General features: G+C 35.4%; 1 protein-coding gene across 2 annotated transcripts in view; it reads left to right on the top strand.

Moving 5' to 3' along the window:
- LOC131029211 (conserved oligomeric Golgi complex subunit 2) overlaps positions 1-16,313 on the top strand; it is a 67,881-nt gene extending 51,568 nt beyond the window's left edge. Inside the window, exons 10-12 of one of the 2 annotated variants that reach the window (XM_057959621.2) lie at positions 10,947-11,069; positions 11,164-11,298; positions 15,681-16,313. In XM_057959621.2, the coding sequence (XP_057815604.2) occupies positions 10,947-11,069; positions 11,164-11,298; positions 15,681-15,794 (372 nt within the window). In that variant the 3' untranslated portion in view covers positions 15,795-16,313. Of the gene's footprint in view, positions 1-10,946; positions 11,070-11,163; positions 11,299-15,680 lie in introns of those variants that run through there. The other variant, XR_009102709.2, reaches the window with a different exon arrangement.
- The last annotated feature ends 884 nt before the right edge of the window (positions 16,314-17,197 follow it).

The raw sequence follows: 17,197 nt of genomic DNA, 5'->3' as shown, positions 1-17,197 counted from the left end.
GAATGTAACATGGTAGAAAAGATCCTTTCCACCCTCTGCGGGCAATGTAAGGTGGATCCAGTCTATGCTTGTGTGCAAGCTGGAAGATTATATTATGTAATTCCATTCTTTGCTTGTATGCAAGATGGAAGATTATAGTTATGTTTCTCCTCCCTAATTAAGAGGGAGTGTTGATATTAATTAGGGAAGGGCAGATTCCAATTGCCTTGGGCAACATTGGAATCCGCCCAAAAAGGGGCTGGCCCCTTTTCCCTCAACGTGTAAGACAAGGCCCTATCCCTCACGCTACATTAAAACCCTCACCTCACAATTCAGCACTCAACGTGCTGTCAAATAGGGCCGACCCTATTAATAAAGGCACTTAAAGAAAATAATTAAAGTTAATTATTTGGAAAGCCGACCTAGCTAAGGGGTTTTGCTCCACATATAAATAAAGATTAGAATTCATTGTTATGAACTCAAGTTAATTAGCTCCTTCATCTTATGCGAAAATCTTCATGCTTGCCTAAGTGTGAACTTCAGTCATCTGCAACTACAACAACCTTCATCTACCATCAGGAGGTGCGAAATTCATCTTGAGGTGTTGGCAAAATTCAGTGAATGCACAGCGAACTGATTGGAGGTCTGCCATTCATACATGTACAGCGAATTACTGGAAGGACTACCATTTATGTATACAAAGCGAACTGCTTGAAGGACTGCCATCTAGGTTATACACAGTGAATTTCTTGAAGGCCTACAATCTAGGGTAAGGGAGCAGCAGCATCTATCCTTCATATGACTGCAAGTGATTGTTGAAGGCAGTCACCTCATACCTCTTGTGATAGCAACATCTGAACCTGCAAATACATGAGATAAGTGTTGTAATGATTACATAACTATAATCCATAATCAGATCTAAGGATCTTTTCTGGCTGGGTTTTTCCTCCTAGGAGGTTTTCCCAGGGTAACTATGTCTTGCTCTCAATTTGTTCATTTCTATGTTGTCATTTTCTTTCAGTTAAACAAACTAATTAGAAACTAAATCTAAATTCTAAGTTATGTCAATCTGAAAGTGTTAAAATTAACAGTTCTATCAGGGGTATGCCATCCTTGTCTTTGAGCAGGTGTTTTAACATAGACTTGGATAAACCTTAACTGCATTATACAATCGTAGATTTGCGGAGAATTAAATGGAAACAACCCACTGACCATGAAAATGTTAGGTTTAAGGAGTTGAATTATGAATTTACATCTCAGCCCATTCAAAGTCATGATCTTTTGGATTAACTATGACCTTCACACCAAGTAACTCAATGGTACCCAAAGAATACACCTGATCAAGAGGTCCCAAATTATTGCTAATAGGTAGACATATCATCTTGTATAGTGTGTTCTATCAGGGATATGCCATCCTTGTCTTTGAATCTTGCCAAACAGATTGTAATCTTCATCAGTTGTTCACATATGTTGGTCATAGACCTGCCAATCCAACCTTGCGTGATTCTCCTATATTTGACCAATTGTCTAGCTATTTTCTCTGATCATTAGTTGGTTATTCTTTTGGCACTAATTCCTGAAATAAAGCATTTTTAGGCAAGGGCTGTATCAAGCGAGCAATATACTCTCTTAATTCTTTGAACTCAGCTTTGAGTGCAGCCTTGTCTTCACTATCTCCAATCACTCTCTCTTTGATACTATCTGAGGTGATCTACAATAATTCAAGATTCCCTGCCTTGAGTGCTTGACCAAATCAGTTTGTACCACATGAAAGTCTGAGTCTTCTACCTTGTTATTGTTGGAGTTGATAGCGAACCCCACAGCTCCTAGAAATTACCTACAACCAAAATGCCTATCACATCTAAAGAGAAGTTGTGATTGTATGCTATGCAACCTTGAGAGAGAATCTATCCAAGAGAGAATCTGAAATTGAGATTAAGATGAATAACTTGGATTGATCACAATGAATGCAAAAGCATAAAGGTAAAACCCTAGATCTAAACCTAGGTGAGGACTAAATTAGAGCATGGCAAGTTTCCTTATTTGATGAAATGAGACATAACCTATAATTAGCTCAATCTAATAATAGAGAAGCACTCCTAAGTTTAGCTTAAGTGAATAAAGTACTAAGAAACCTAACTAGAGATAATTAAGTGATTATCCTAATTACTCCAACAGCCCACCTTAAGATCAACTTAGGGAGAAGCTAAAATCTTATTGAAGAATGCAAAGATGAATGCATGAATGGATGGGTCCCGACATCAAGGGTTGATGAAGTAGGCACCCATGTACAAGTCAATGCAATCTCTCATAATTGAAGAAAAGGCGAAAACCACTTGGAAAAAAACTCTTTTTTAAAAGAAGGAAAATGAAATAACTGCACTAATGAAAGAAGGATAGGAGGACTTGATCTAACCCCCCAAGGACTGCTTCTATCACATAATTACAATAGATGCCTCCCCATAGGAGAGAGAAAATGAGGATAGGAAGTTTGAAGACAAATCAAGATCCACTACTTGCAAACAACATTTCTCCCCTCAGGAAGAAATAGATCCAGTGGTGATATGAGAAGCGATTCCCATGAACTAGAAGAATCAAATGTTCTCATGTCAGAGTGATATGATGTCAATCTAGAAACATGTGGAGCTTAATGTAGGACAGATCCATGGGTGATGAAGATGGGTTGACAACACTAATGTGGCTGTCATCAAAGAGGAGATGGATGTCCTCAAGATAATCCTCCAATTCTGCAATTTGAGACTCCACAAACAAGGATGATATTTCTGCAAGATATGAATCCCAAGTAGCTATGTCTGGAATTGATGAAAATGATGGGCTAATAGTGATGATGTGGCTATCAACAAAGAGATGATGAATGTCCTCAAGATAATCCTCCAAATTTGCAATCTAAGACTCCACAAACAAGGATGATATGTTTGCAAGAGATGAATCCCAAGTAGCCATGTCTAGAAAGAGATGGATGTCATATTGCACTGAATCAATGGGGGCCACAATTGTGGTGATGCCATGTGACGTCTCCTACTAGAATTAATCCTTATTTCGGAAGAGTAGATGACTTGATTTGAGTGATCCTGCAACCACAATGAAGCATATTTATTTCTGATTAGTATAATCTAGAGATTCTAGACAGAGAGATAGTATAAGAGGCCTAAAGGGACAGCTTGGGTTTGTTGTCTCCCAAGACCAAGGGATGGTTGCTTCTAACCCCCTTGCTAGACTTGGCGGCCCTGTTTGCTGCCCTTCCAAGCTTTATACCTTAACACACTTTCCATCTTGGTGAGCCTGGTATGGAGAGGGTAACTAGTTCCTTGACTCCATGTGTCATTATGACGTCATGGCAGTACCTTGTCACCACTGGATACTCTCCCCATCCTCTCACACATGATGGAGTTAGATAATAGTTCCTAATAACAAATTTACACTGAATGCATAACTGTTGACTGTAAGAATTATAGAACAGTATTAATTCTGATATAGTTAAACAGTATTTATTTATAGACAGCATTAAATCAGAAATAATAAATTATACATATTTCTCCGTACAGTATTGATTCTGTTAGATTCTCACAATATATATTTCCAGAACTCTTTAACATTATTGAAGCTGTTCCTAGTGTAAAATAATAATGCCTGAAAGAGATCTACCGTGTTAATAAGTCAGTTAGGGACGTAACTATCTTACCTGTCCGTGGGGAAGAAAGCTAGACTTCTAAAATGGTTTGCTGATTCGTCAGATGGTTGAAGATATTTTCCAGCGATTCTTTTATGTTCTTTATGTCTTCTTTTTTTTTCCTCCCACGTGAGAAGTATTGGGCCCCATATTTAAAGTGGTCAGAAGGTTTTCTACCTTTGGGGAGGGACATGATTTTATTGAAAGTCATGTCCTCTAATCATTGATTCCTTAATAAGATTGTGACTCTTAGTTTAGTTCCTTAGGCACTTCAATTAGTATTCTTTTATCAATTAACACTTGCTTAATTCTTTAATTAATATTATATTGTTTAATTATTAATTTAATTAATATTATATTTCTTAATTAATTCAATTAATATTATATTGCTTAATTGATTCAATTTATATTATATTGCTGATAGAAATAAATGGACGATTAATCAGTACTAAATAAGTGTATTAATATTTAATTAGATTTTAATTTAATATTTTATTTTTATTCTTTTGTATTTTAATTTTATTATTATTATTATTATTATTTATTATTAAATTATATTTCAAAGTGGGGACATTACATGCCAAGTTGATTAGAAACAACAGAAGATGGAGATGGGGTCTCAATTTGAGGAGTAGGAATTGGGAGACAAGCCTCTGATCCATCAGAACATGCAAGACCAATGATGTACTCAAACTCCTCAAAAGTATCATTATCCTAGGGCATGCAATATGTATTTGCAATTTTGCATGGAGAATGAGACAATATGTGGCTAGATCCTTTGGGAATTGAGAGATGTGAGGGTCTCCATGGATCTTCCAAAGTCTAGTCCAAAGTGTTACAAGCTAGGGTTGCCGTTGCACCAGAAGATCGACCTCTCAATGTCCGATACAACCACTAGACTTAGAGAATCCATAGGAGGCTGTTAAACCATGTCGTAAATCCCCGTGAGGGACGTTGGCCCACTGCCAACAATCCCCCTCCCAGCGTCACTCATTGCGGCATGTGTGATTCGAACCTGTGACCAAGCTCTGATACCACTTTTTGCAAGCTAGGGTTGCCGTTGCACCAAAAGATCGACCTGTCAATGCCCGATACAACCACTAGACTTAGAGAATCCATAGGAGGCTGTCGAATCCCCACTAGGGACACTGGCCCACTGCCAACACAAAGTGTGTGGGCACAACCAATATGTGATACAACACACAGTGTCAAGATCAACACTAGAACAAATCACTCCTACAACATAGTCAATGATAATATTCGAAGCTGATCTACCCCCTAGTGTGGCTGGTTAAGATATGAATCCATACAAATAAGGAAAGAGATCTAGCCTCCTGAGATGTGTCAAGATGCTTTTTTGCCAAGACTTGTAATTATCCTCGTCTAGGTTGACAACAGTAGGATGAAAAGAAAAATCCATGATACCTCCTCAAAATGAAAAAAATCAAATGTCCAAGTAATTGACCAGTATGTGAAATCACAAAAAAATTAAAAACTGAATACCTGGGGTAGATTTTGGAAAATGTGCACAAATGGATCCGAATAGCTTTGAATCACCTTTCCAATGCCGCAAGAATCAGAGATATTGGCAAAAAGTTACGAGCTTAGAAGTTGCAAATGATGATCTAACTTTAAATGAGACTAATAGGAACCAACAACAAAATATGAGAATGAGAATGGCCAAAATCTTGGCCATTGAGTTGTTGATGGTTTAGGATAGAATATGCCATCATTAAGATGGAATATGCCACAGGTGATGGAATGGGATATGTGCTGCCATACAGGCTTACATAGGGTACAAACCCCTTACATAGGGCCTATTAAATGCCTGATGACCTGCAAAGGTCAGCTTTATAAAGCACTTTTTGACAAAAAAAAATAGTCTTAAATTTTTTGAAACCAATATTTTTTTTAAACAGAAGGTACCTGTTTTTTATTTTTTATTTTTTGGCATGGCCTGCATGGTAATGGTGGCATAGGAGCTGCATGGATTTCCGTACAAAAATCTTAGATTTCTAATTTTTTTCTATTGCATAGATTATGGTGTTTGAACATGTGATCCACAAGTTTTTGGCTACTTTGAATGCAACGGTGATGCTTTTTATGAGACAATTTTGTAAATGATATTCAATTCTCAATTCAAGATGCAAGTTATATTCAAGGTTATCTTTTCTTTTAACTATGTATTATATATTTAATATGATAAATCTGATTATCTTCTTTTATATTGCAGGTGAGAGGAGCATTTATTGATTTCGATGTCCTTCTCACAAATGTCGATTGATATTTATATGTAAGCAGGGAGGATCAAGCAATGCCTTGACCGGTCATGTCTTTTAGACATGATCGATCAAGACATTACTTGATCGCACCCTTTGGCTTATCGTAGCATTTACCAATCGGTGTATACTTAACTAACCACCCGGTACTTAATCGGCGTGTCTATTATATGCAAAACAACCGATATTAATCGGTATGTATTAGTTAATCTCGATAACCATCAATGTTCACGGTTTAATATATCAACCGATATTAATTGGAGTACATTGGTTAGCCTGATAATAATCGGTGATCACAGTTAATATGATAACCGATATTAATCGGAGTGCATACGTTATAATGTAAACCGATATCGATCGGTATTCTGTGCTATGAGATTTGCAATCGATGATTATCGATAGTTAAGCATTGATCGAACTTTACAAGTAGATTGAACATACACAAATGAAGAATGATCATCAAATGAAGGAACAATAGCTTGAAGTTTTTCATCATAGTTTATCGATTGGATAAATGATTGAATGAGAGACTTCATTTATCTCTCATTCAATCATTTATCTTACCGAAGCTATCATGCATTAACAGATTTTGCTCCCAAGGTTGGATCTCTCAAAAAATAGATAGGAAGAAACAGATCTGATGATCTAATAGCACATTGGAGTTGATAGCTAACCCATAGCTCCTTGAAATCACTTGCAACTAATATGCCTATAACATTTGAGGAGAAGCCATGATTTGCTATGCAACCTTGAGAGAGAATTGATCCAAGAGAGAATCTGATATTGAGATTAACATGAATAACCTGGATTGATTGCAATGAATATGATGAATGCTTATAAAAGCTTAAAGATAATTATAAAATCCTAGATCTAAACGTAGGTGTCATGCTCCACCTAAATCACGGCCTTCACAGCCAAATCCAGCCTATAAATATCAATTCCTAAGGCACAGAATTGACAAGGCCAACCAGTGTAAAGAACATAAATAATAATAATAATATTAAATAAACAATTATCTAGAGGCTGACCCAATTAAAGGGATTCTTAAACTCAGGCAATAACATTGGGGGCTGACCTGTTTAAGGACGTGTAATTATTCCAACTAAAGGACAAATATAATAGTAATTCTTATAGAGGCTGACTGGAATAATTTGTTAAGCTGTGATTCCTTCAGAAAATAAACAATAAATTAAATTGTGTGGCTGGGCTGACTAGGGTAAGTTATCTTTTCAAAATTGAAGGACACTACCTTTCCCACTGTGGCAGAACAGATGAAGAGATATTATTAGAGCAAACCAAAAATCATTATTGCAGCAGACAAATATATTTACATCAGACCTGAATATATTATTACAGCAGACATCTGAACATATCATCACAAGCAGCATCGGACATCAATAGCATCAAAAAGAAGAATTTGAAAAAAAAAATATCTTTCAGTTTTCACTGCAGATCTCAGAGCAGAAATGTCAGACTTTCAAGAACAGATGTTAATAAGGGTTGTTACCTTTAATTACAGCAATCAAGTGAAAGAGCATTGGTTACAAGTGAAGGGCAGCGGTTGATGCCTTTTGAAGATTAAGGGTGGTGACCCCTTCCATCATGATGGATATAAAAATAGAAAGCAATCAGCACCGAAGAAGAACAAGCAATCATTGGGAGAAGAGCCTCCATAAAATTGACATCCACAGCAATCATCCACTCTTTGGAAAGCAAAGGAAATAAAAACACAATCAGCAAGCAGTTAACATTGAATTAGATACATCAGAGTACATCCAGGAAGATCAAACAGGCAAGAGGAATCATTTCCCATAAGATAGAAAATAGCAGTCATGAAGGAGACAATTCCAGTTAATCAGAGTGGATTTCTAGTTATCTCAGATTATTATTGCCAAATGGCAAACCTATACTCGGTGGTATACATGATATTTCTACCTATCATTGTCTTATATGTGTATACATGTTGCTTTTGCAATAATAGAGAATGCTGAAGTATATGTTCATATGATAGAATATAAGGTGTTCTTGATTGTCTGAAACCCACCTTGTAGGAAGGGCCTGGGGTGTAAGCAAAAAGAGTATAAGAGGGCTAAGTAAGTAGGCCATCCTAGAGTTGACCATCATGGCTCCTAGGACGAGAGGGCACTTACATAGTAGAGCCAAGGAACCCCCCTTACAACCTCCACCCAACTCCGCAAGATGGCACTTGTCTTTAGGAAGATGAGACATTGATGGGGAAAGCAGGTACAAGCCACTAAGCAAGCAAAGAGGGCTCTAGCTAACATCCACTCTTGGGCTTAGTGTAGAAATGGCTTTGGCAGACCTATCATGTCTCTTCCTCCAAAACCTAATATGCATGTATAATAATATTATCGATGGTATTTGAATGCAATGTGATCTTGTCTAACTTGAATGATATATATATATATCCGATACCGTATCCATGCAACTTTGGTTGGAAAGCTTTAGTTGTTGGCTACAAAACGAAATTGGTTAGAGTTTGATGGCACACAAAAACAAGTAGGGGCTTTATGAGTTCTCAATAATTGGTTTGATAGGGAACGAATGTGATCCAAGCCCGAAAAACAAATATAAAAAACTTAGTATGATTACAACAATTTCCACATTTTAAAAGCAAAAATTCCTTAAAATTAGTCCTATTAGAGGTTGATACCCTTCTTATGTGATGTCAAATAGGAATAATGAACACAATCTCTCAAAAGTGATGGTGGCAATCAATAAATTTAACACATTCAATCCATTTCTGACCTTCACAAACTTGGTCTCCAAAACTGTAGTTTTTTAATTAAAGCATTTTTTTGGTCAGAGTGGAATCTGTTTATATAAATAACAAAATAGTATAAAGCATGGGGTTCATACACACTCTTAGTGTAGCTGTTCTATTGCGACATTATAGGTTGGGCTGAAAAAGTTTCTCATTTCTAGTAGGATCTATTGAAAATATTTGATGTGTGATTTTCAACTTATAATTTTTCTTTCACATAAGTTGGCTGTTTTTTGTAATGTGAAATTTCCCTCTTGTTATGTTAGTGCATTACAATAAGCTTAATAAGAAAAGTGATCAAATCCCATTGGGCCTAACTACAAGATCCCATGTTTACATCTTTGAGATATAGATTTGATTGGAAGGGTGGATAAGTGCACTCCATATTCAAGGATAGTAAGTTGTGTGAGGGATCCCATTAGCATGCAATGGATCATGATCTTAAAATATACTTCCCTTACCTGAATTTGAATAGGACAAAAATATTTTTTTATCTTGATGATGGATCATGGAGTGTGATCTAGAATGTTGATGCAAAATTTGCAACACGATTTCTTTCATATGTCTATATGATCACTTCATGAATTGTGAACGTTAAGATCTTAATATGATATATTTTTTACTCTGCAAGTTGAATGACCTGTAATATTTGTTTGTATTATGATAGTTAAAATTCAACATATGCATAGAAAATCCCAGAATATTTCTATCCCTGAAACATTTTTGTTAGGAATGTGTTGTATGCATTGCATAATGCTGCTCCTCTATGTGCTGTGTGGGGGACCAATTTTCAAGGTGGAATATGAGAGAAAGGCATGGTTTCTTGTTTATGAGATCCCCCAATTTTAGAGTTTGGTTTTGCCTTTAGCTTAAGAGATGCAACTTCTTGGTCGACTTTTAGCTTAATAGGTGCAACTTCTTGTTCATCTCCTAGCTTAAGGTGTAATTCCCAAATGGTGTCTTTACTTGGAACAGGGCATTTGATTTCATTCATAGTTTTTGGATCTTTTTTTGTAAAACCACTTGATGGTTGTCTATGTGTTTTGTGCCTGTAAATATGAGCACATGCAATTGTAAAACACACATGTTAGCCGAGAGCACATGATGGTATTGGAGGATGAGCACTGGAGAAAGATTATTCTATTGTGAACATTATTTGTTAATACAGTGAATGGTGTTGTTTTTCTGGATTTTTTTTTTCCCTGGGTATATCATTGTGTCATATTTGAATGTGCTATTGTTTACTTTCTGTCGTATTTCAGTTTCTGTTAGTATGGCTTCTCTTGTAAAAGTTTATCTAGCATTGTTATTATTTCCTTTCAATTAGAAGTCCAAATTCTTGGTTCAATCTCATTTTGTGTTTTGCATTCTACTATGTTTTCTGATGATATAGTTTAAGATAATGTCCAGTTGCATGAATTAGACCACCAGATTAATAACTCTTGTTAGAATGAGAAGCAAAATTGCTTCTACAGTAACTGAAGAGATCAAAAGAACAGTAATAACGTGCAAAAATGGCATGTGTGATTAAAAATATTTGCACTAATGGTCGGATTACACATCAAATACCTTGAAAACAGGTGCTCACAAGAATAATGCACAGTTGTTCTTGAGTTTCCAGATAATTTAGAATAGGATTTATATGTACTGACATGTGGTATTTGATTGATTAGAATGTTGGAAAACTGGAGCAGGCAAAGGAGATTAATTAACAAACAATGAGAAAGAAGTCAAGAGAATTTGAATTTGAGACAAAGGGACAGTTATATTGTTGTTGTGGAGTTGAATATAACTGCTGACAATTATTTTTAGGGATCTGGCAAGCTAGTTTAGACTACTGGGAGACTGACATCTATAATACAAATAAGTGGACTTTATAGTGAAACCCACAGTTCTAAGCTTAGTAGAATACTTAAGTGTAGAATTCCATGTGAAACGTGTGGTCGAATATTGGTGCAAAGCAGGGTAGAGGAACTAACCATCCTAATGTGCTTTTTTTATTTGTTAATTACGTACATAAATATTTGGCTAAAATATAAAATGTTTGAAATATCTTGATAATTTCCGCTACAAATGTCATTAAAAGAACTTTGAAGTTACAATTCTTTTTAAGACATTAAAAAATTATATATTTGAAGCTTCAGATTCTTTCCAAACATTCTTATATTCTTCAGTTCAACGTATTTAGAATAATGGGAGATGTTTCATTCAGACATTTCTTGAGGGGGAACGTGCTATATATTTAACGAAAGAGACAAGAAATCAAATACTTCAGTCTGCTGCTGAGAGAATTACTGCTCGATATAATGAACTAGCATCAGAGCTTGTGACAGTGGTTAGTATCTTTCAACATTCACAATTTGCTTTTATTGGTATTAGCATCTTAATTTAAAAAGTAGCATCTGAAACTCCTCATCCGACCATCTCAGGCAAGAAAGACCGAATCTTCACTGCAACGTATAAGGCAGGGTGCTCAGAGAAGAGGAGGCACTGGGACAGATTCCTTAGATGGCAATTTATCTAACACGGACAAGATTTGCATGCAGTTGTTTCTTGATGTTCAGGTATGTTGGTTATGGATTGTTAGTTTTCGTTTTGTATGATCAAACTGCAGGTAAGTTGTGTTAAATAGTGCCTCATCATTGATTTCCGGCACCCTTTTCTAGATTATCTGTACAGGCTATTACAATAGAAAACCTGATCCATGACTGTTAGGGCTCTTTGTTTTGTTTGGGTTCCTTGTCTAGACTTTTTATATTGGGGAATCAAGTATAAAGATTTAATGCAGTGAGAATCATAAAATTGTATGTTTGATGAATGACCATTACACCTACCTTGTTTGGTGCGTGAATAATTTGTTTGTGAGACATAGTGCCTGGAGTTTACCGCTTGTGTAGAAGAACATTTAATATGTGTTAGGAAATTTGTTTGTATTGGTTGTAAGAATGGGAAGCCAAGCACAAATCTTGGCACAAATTTTGGTTGTCCGAAAATGATATATAGCTAACTGCAAAGATGCGTGACATAGTTTTACAGTTTTACTGAGTATTTTTTCATTGGAATGAATTTTGTCGAGCAGCAGAGCAAAGATCAGGACAATTTACTCATTCAATATAACATACAACAGTTGGGACTAATCATTTTAATTCTATGATATGCATATAAACCAGTGGATATTCTTAGAACAAGATTAATATGTTGCATAGTTTTTGGTGAGTACTAACCTAACTTGCAAGTACTCAGAATTTTTTGCCGGTGAGTAATTGCAGACAAAACTCGCTGACATGCAATAACAAAAAATCTCTCTGATTTTTCTGGTAAATCTTTCCATACTTGCAGTAATAAATAGTAAACTTGCAATTTCAGAAAATTTTGGCTGTTTGTGATGTTTTGTTTTTCCAGGTTTTCTGTTGTTCTTTGACGGTGCTTTCTGTGAGGTTTGTTGGCTGCGTTTAGGGTGCTTATTTGCTGCATTTACTGTGAAGATGGCATACTGCTGGTTTGTGTGCCACAAAATCACGAAATTGTGATATTTTATTGTATTTTGGTTATGTGCTGGGCTGCAAACCACTAGGCTTTTGGTTTAGATTTTTAATTTATTATATATAATATTATATTAGATATATTATATATGGTTATTAATTAATGATATATATTATATTACCATATAAGTTGTATAATAATATCAAATATATTAATCAACCATATAATATATTAATTGTATAAATAATTAATGCAGAATTTGTGGAACCTCATCTCACCTCATTATCCATTCATTGTTATTTCCGTTGTGTTTCCCATTTCTTGTTTTTGGTAATATAGTACACAGCAATGGTGTTTGGATTCTACAACGTTCTACTTATCATATGGATATGCCACAACCGTTCATATGTGGGTATGCAATCTTTACACAACTGTTCAGAGATGCAACTTTTGTTGATATAGAAATTTGAAGATTTTATGTATTGAACTCATTTGTTGGTCTGTGATATGGAAAGAACTCTAATTTTTATCTGTCTGAAAGAAATCAGTAACATGTTCCATAAATTCAACAATATGCATGTTTTTGAAGAATATTTTAAAAAAATTATATATTTTTTAATGTTTCATAAATTTGCCTAGTTTTTCCTTGAAATTCAGACAAGACCCGGGTTTTTAATTTTGTTGGGTTGGCTGAGTTATTGGCTAGTCTGAGTTTTTAAACTATGATGTGTGATACAACTGTATACTTTGTGAACAATGTATATTTTCTAAAATTGCTTCTAATGGCTGTCAAAGGGGAGGTAAGACATTTATACAGTTGTTTCCTTGGAGCATTTCTACTTTTCCAATGGTATTTACGACAGGATGAATGTGGCCAAAGAAAGAAATTATGCCATTGAATTTGTTCATTTGTAGAGGCAGTCAACATATGTCACATCATGTTTCCTATTGCTATCTTAGATACCACTGATAACTCTTCGGAGTCTCAGACTACTAGTAGAGCAGTTAATGCTATATAGAGTTCTTGATCGGTTTTCATTACTGTAAGTAAATACATGAAGAAAGAGAAGGCGTGTGTTTCTTATATTGTGATAAAAGGAGATTAAGAAAAGTTGCAGGTATATTTCTTTTGGAAATTGTGATAGTGTCTCCATTTTCATAACTCATTTTCTGCAACACCATCGAAAAATATTTTGGTTTTATTTTCTTGTTGATTTGGTTTTCTCATGGCATTTCCATGTTTGTCTATTCTTCAGATGCCCTTTATAGTTGGCAGCTTCTGTGCAAGGAAGTTGTATGGTTATAGAGGTTGGGTTCAGATGTTTGTTTTTAATAGAAAATTGCTAAGTTACCGGTTCGGGTACGGATTCGCGGATTCGGCAAAAAAAAAAAAATCTTGGGTACGGGTACTGGTTCGTCCACACACACACACACACACACACACATATATATATACCCATAAATTATATATATGTTCAATATATACAATCCATACAAAAATAAAATATACAATGTGACTTTCCATAGATAAATCATAAATCATAAATCCATAATTATTAATTGCCAATGCCAATAAATATTCATATATCGCAAATGTAATCAGTAAACTAATAACTAAAGTCTAATATCATATTCATAATTTGCAAAAAAGATAATATTCAAGTTTCAAGTCTTTTTTAAAAAGTCATAAAGGGGCGAATTAGAGTTTTATTATAAAAAAACTATTTTAAAAAGTCTTTTTTTATTGTTTTTTAGACCCGTGGCCCTGTTTTTTGGAAACCACGGGCCTGGGTTCACACGGGTCCTCCTGGGTTCACTCGGGTCCTCTTGGGTTCGACCTGGGGTCCACCCGGGTCCTTCCCAGGTGGCCGGGTTCCCGTCGCAGGACCCACAGGGAACCCGGCCACCTGGGAAGGACCCGGGAGGAACCCAAGGAGAACCCGGGGAGAACCAGGACCGGGCAAGAACCAGAACCCGAACCTAGGCCAAAAGGGGAAGAACCGGTAACTTAGGAAAATTGTAAAGATATACTGTGGCCGTCAAAGTGCTATTGCTTTGCAAAGAACCTTCTTATCATGCTCAGATGAAGCATATTGATGTGCAATATCATTTTATTAGAGACATGGTTGAATATTAAAAGGTATTGCTGGATAAGGTTGATATGTTGGAGAATGTCGTTGATTCATTAGCTAAGTTTGTTGGTACTGAAAATTTTTCTTGGTGCAAGAAATCAATGCAGATAGCTACCTATGTGTTGTATACTTAGCATATTTAATATCCTTTATAGATTGTACACTCGTCTATAACTTTTTAGGCCCTTTTCAAAATTTTTTTTCCAGCATCTGGTTTTGTACCCATTGCATTGTAATACCATTTAGCATTTAATTATAGTGACATGCATATAAATAATCACACATGGATTAAGGTAAGAACTATTCAAGAAATTTCTTATTGTATTGGCAATGGTTGAATTAATGTAGTAAGAGAATGCCATTAAGTTTTTCCTGAAAAGGTTTTCCAGGGCAAATAATTGTGTTATATTTAATGTGCCATTGTTTTTGTTCTATTGCATTGGATGTTCTGTTAGCATTGTTTCTCCCGTACTGTTTTATTTAATTTTATTTCTTGTCACTGTATAATGTTTATTGAACCATCATTTTGATGGGAAGCATCTGTGATTTCTTTTTCCTCCAGCCTGGCTTATGATCACTCCATTATTCATTGTAAACTGCCATCAAATTATGACTTCTGCCATTGACATTATAACTTTTTAAAGTTGATTTTGTTGTAGTATTTTTTGGATTTGACTCTCTGATTTTTTTGTTTGTTTGTTTGGGTCTGCAGTTCCTTGCTGCATGATGTGCATTGAATAGTTGTGTTTTGATTATGTTATGTTTTGTCTGGAAAGTTGTGCTAATTGTATGGTTTTGTGTTGCTTCCTCATCTTATACCACATTTCTGGGCTATGGGACTTGATAATCACTAACAAGTAACAACTGTCACCATCAACTGATTGTAATTCAAGACCTATTGAGACTCTTTATGGCATTATTGGCATTGCTTTTCTTGTGGATAATGATAACAACTTGAATAAGAATGTTTGCAATGTTTTCCAGTGTTTGACACTATTGCATGATGCACAGTGAACAGCATTTTCATTTAATTTCTATTTTATTTGGAGCTTCAGTTTTCTTATTTCTCAAATAAATGCTTCTTTAAAGAGTTGGACCTCCACCCATTTTTTTTTTGAAATCTGAATTACCACGTGCTACTCTGAATCTAGAGTTTGTTTGGGGTAATGCTTTTATCAAGTATATTCTTTTCCTATTACTGTTTTTATTGAGCAATGAATATCCATGCAATGTTTCACATCATGCGTTTACAATTTTACACTTTCTGTGTTTCATCTTGTTCACTGAAGATTTTTTGTATTGAATTTTATTATGATTATTTATGATCTCAGGAGTATGGGCGTCGCCTTTCTTCCATTGGAGTTGTTGCAACTGAGATCCCTGCTTATACCTCACTGTGGCAGTGTGTGGCTCCTCCAGGCAGACAATCATCGATACAATTTTGATATGTTTTAGTATCCTGATCTGAGTTTTGCTAGGACATGCTGTTATGTAACTAATGTCTTCAAGTTTTCCAAGGTGAGAACAAACTCCTCACTTGTGCTTTTTCGTTTGGTGGGGAGATTGCAAGAGGGTCCCATTTGCAAGTTTTAGAACTTGTGTCTTTGCAATATTTGTGGCGGTTGGGTTTGACTTCAGCATAAGTTGTCATGTGTACCTTGATGTTTAAGTATTCAAGAGGTTTAGTTGAGCTAAAATTGTACTCCTGTCCAAATGTATATCATTGTTGCTTGTGTCGTGTAATCAATTGACCTCCTTTTGTTTACTCACAAATGAGGATTGCTTTGTAGGTAAAGCTAACATTCAAAAATATAAGATACGAGTAAGTAATGTTCTTGACTCACTGTTTGATGATGACATTTACTCATCAAATAGGAAGCTAGTAACTATGTTTGTCCACCCTTGGATGATTTAAATTTGCCTCCAACAAAATGACATGTAAGGTGACCAAGTTGTTGATTTCATATGCACAATGCCTGAAGGTTTGGTTTCTAGAAATATTTCTATTTCTACAGTTCAAGATAGTAGGTTTTAATCTCAAGGCACATCTGTTATTTAATGAGAAAAATGATAATAATACATTTAAGTTGTGTTTTCACAGTGTACCAAGTTATATGTTTAATTGGGAGTGAACTGCTTAGTTTTTGAGTCAAACTCATCGACCCATACTTCATGAGCATTGGTTCACATGAAATTCTCTCTCACGAGCATGAATGGTCTACTTCACACTCATTGCATCTAGGTGATGCTTATAGTGGTGAACCATTGGGGCTTCTTGGGAGGTCACTCATCTCAATGCTACTTTGATTCAAGCATGCATATGTTTGGAGTTTTCCCTCAAGAACAAGCTCACTTAGGATGCTAACCCATGTGAACAAATACGTTCTTTAGCACATGAGGGAATCAGAAAATGCATCTCTATTCTTTCCACAGCTACGTGGGAGGTCCACATCTGCTAATCTAATATTAGATAGTTAAACAAGCACTGCAAATTTTTCTTCTTAAAAGACCAACTATTTATATGAATGACAGTTATGCATTTCTTAATTTATAATTGAGATCTAAGAAATTGATCTTGAAGGTTACTAAAGTTGTAAAACACCAACCTTAGAACAAAATCGAGAGGATTAACTGGAGTCACTTTTCTTGCACCCATGAATAACTGGAATATGTAGAGATTAACTATTTTACAGAACGAATTCCATGGATAATTCACATAGAAATAACTCTTTATCGTCTGAAATCACTGGACAAAGTTTCTTCAGTTTAAAGAAATTTTATACCTATAGATAATTTTAGCAGAATGGTCATAAATGTATATAGCAAATAGTCTTTCATCCATGTTTTT

This window comes from Cryptomeria japonica, chromosome 3, assembly GCF_030272615.1.
Source record: "Cryptomeria japonica chromosome 3, Sugi_1.0, whole genome shotgun sequence".
NCBI classification, from domain to species: Eukaryota; Viridiplantae; Streptophyta; class Pinopsida; order Cupressales; family Cupressaceae; genus Cryptomeria; species Cryptomeria japonica.
This window is presented reverse-complemented; position numbering and strand designations above follow the sequence as displayed.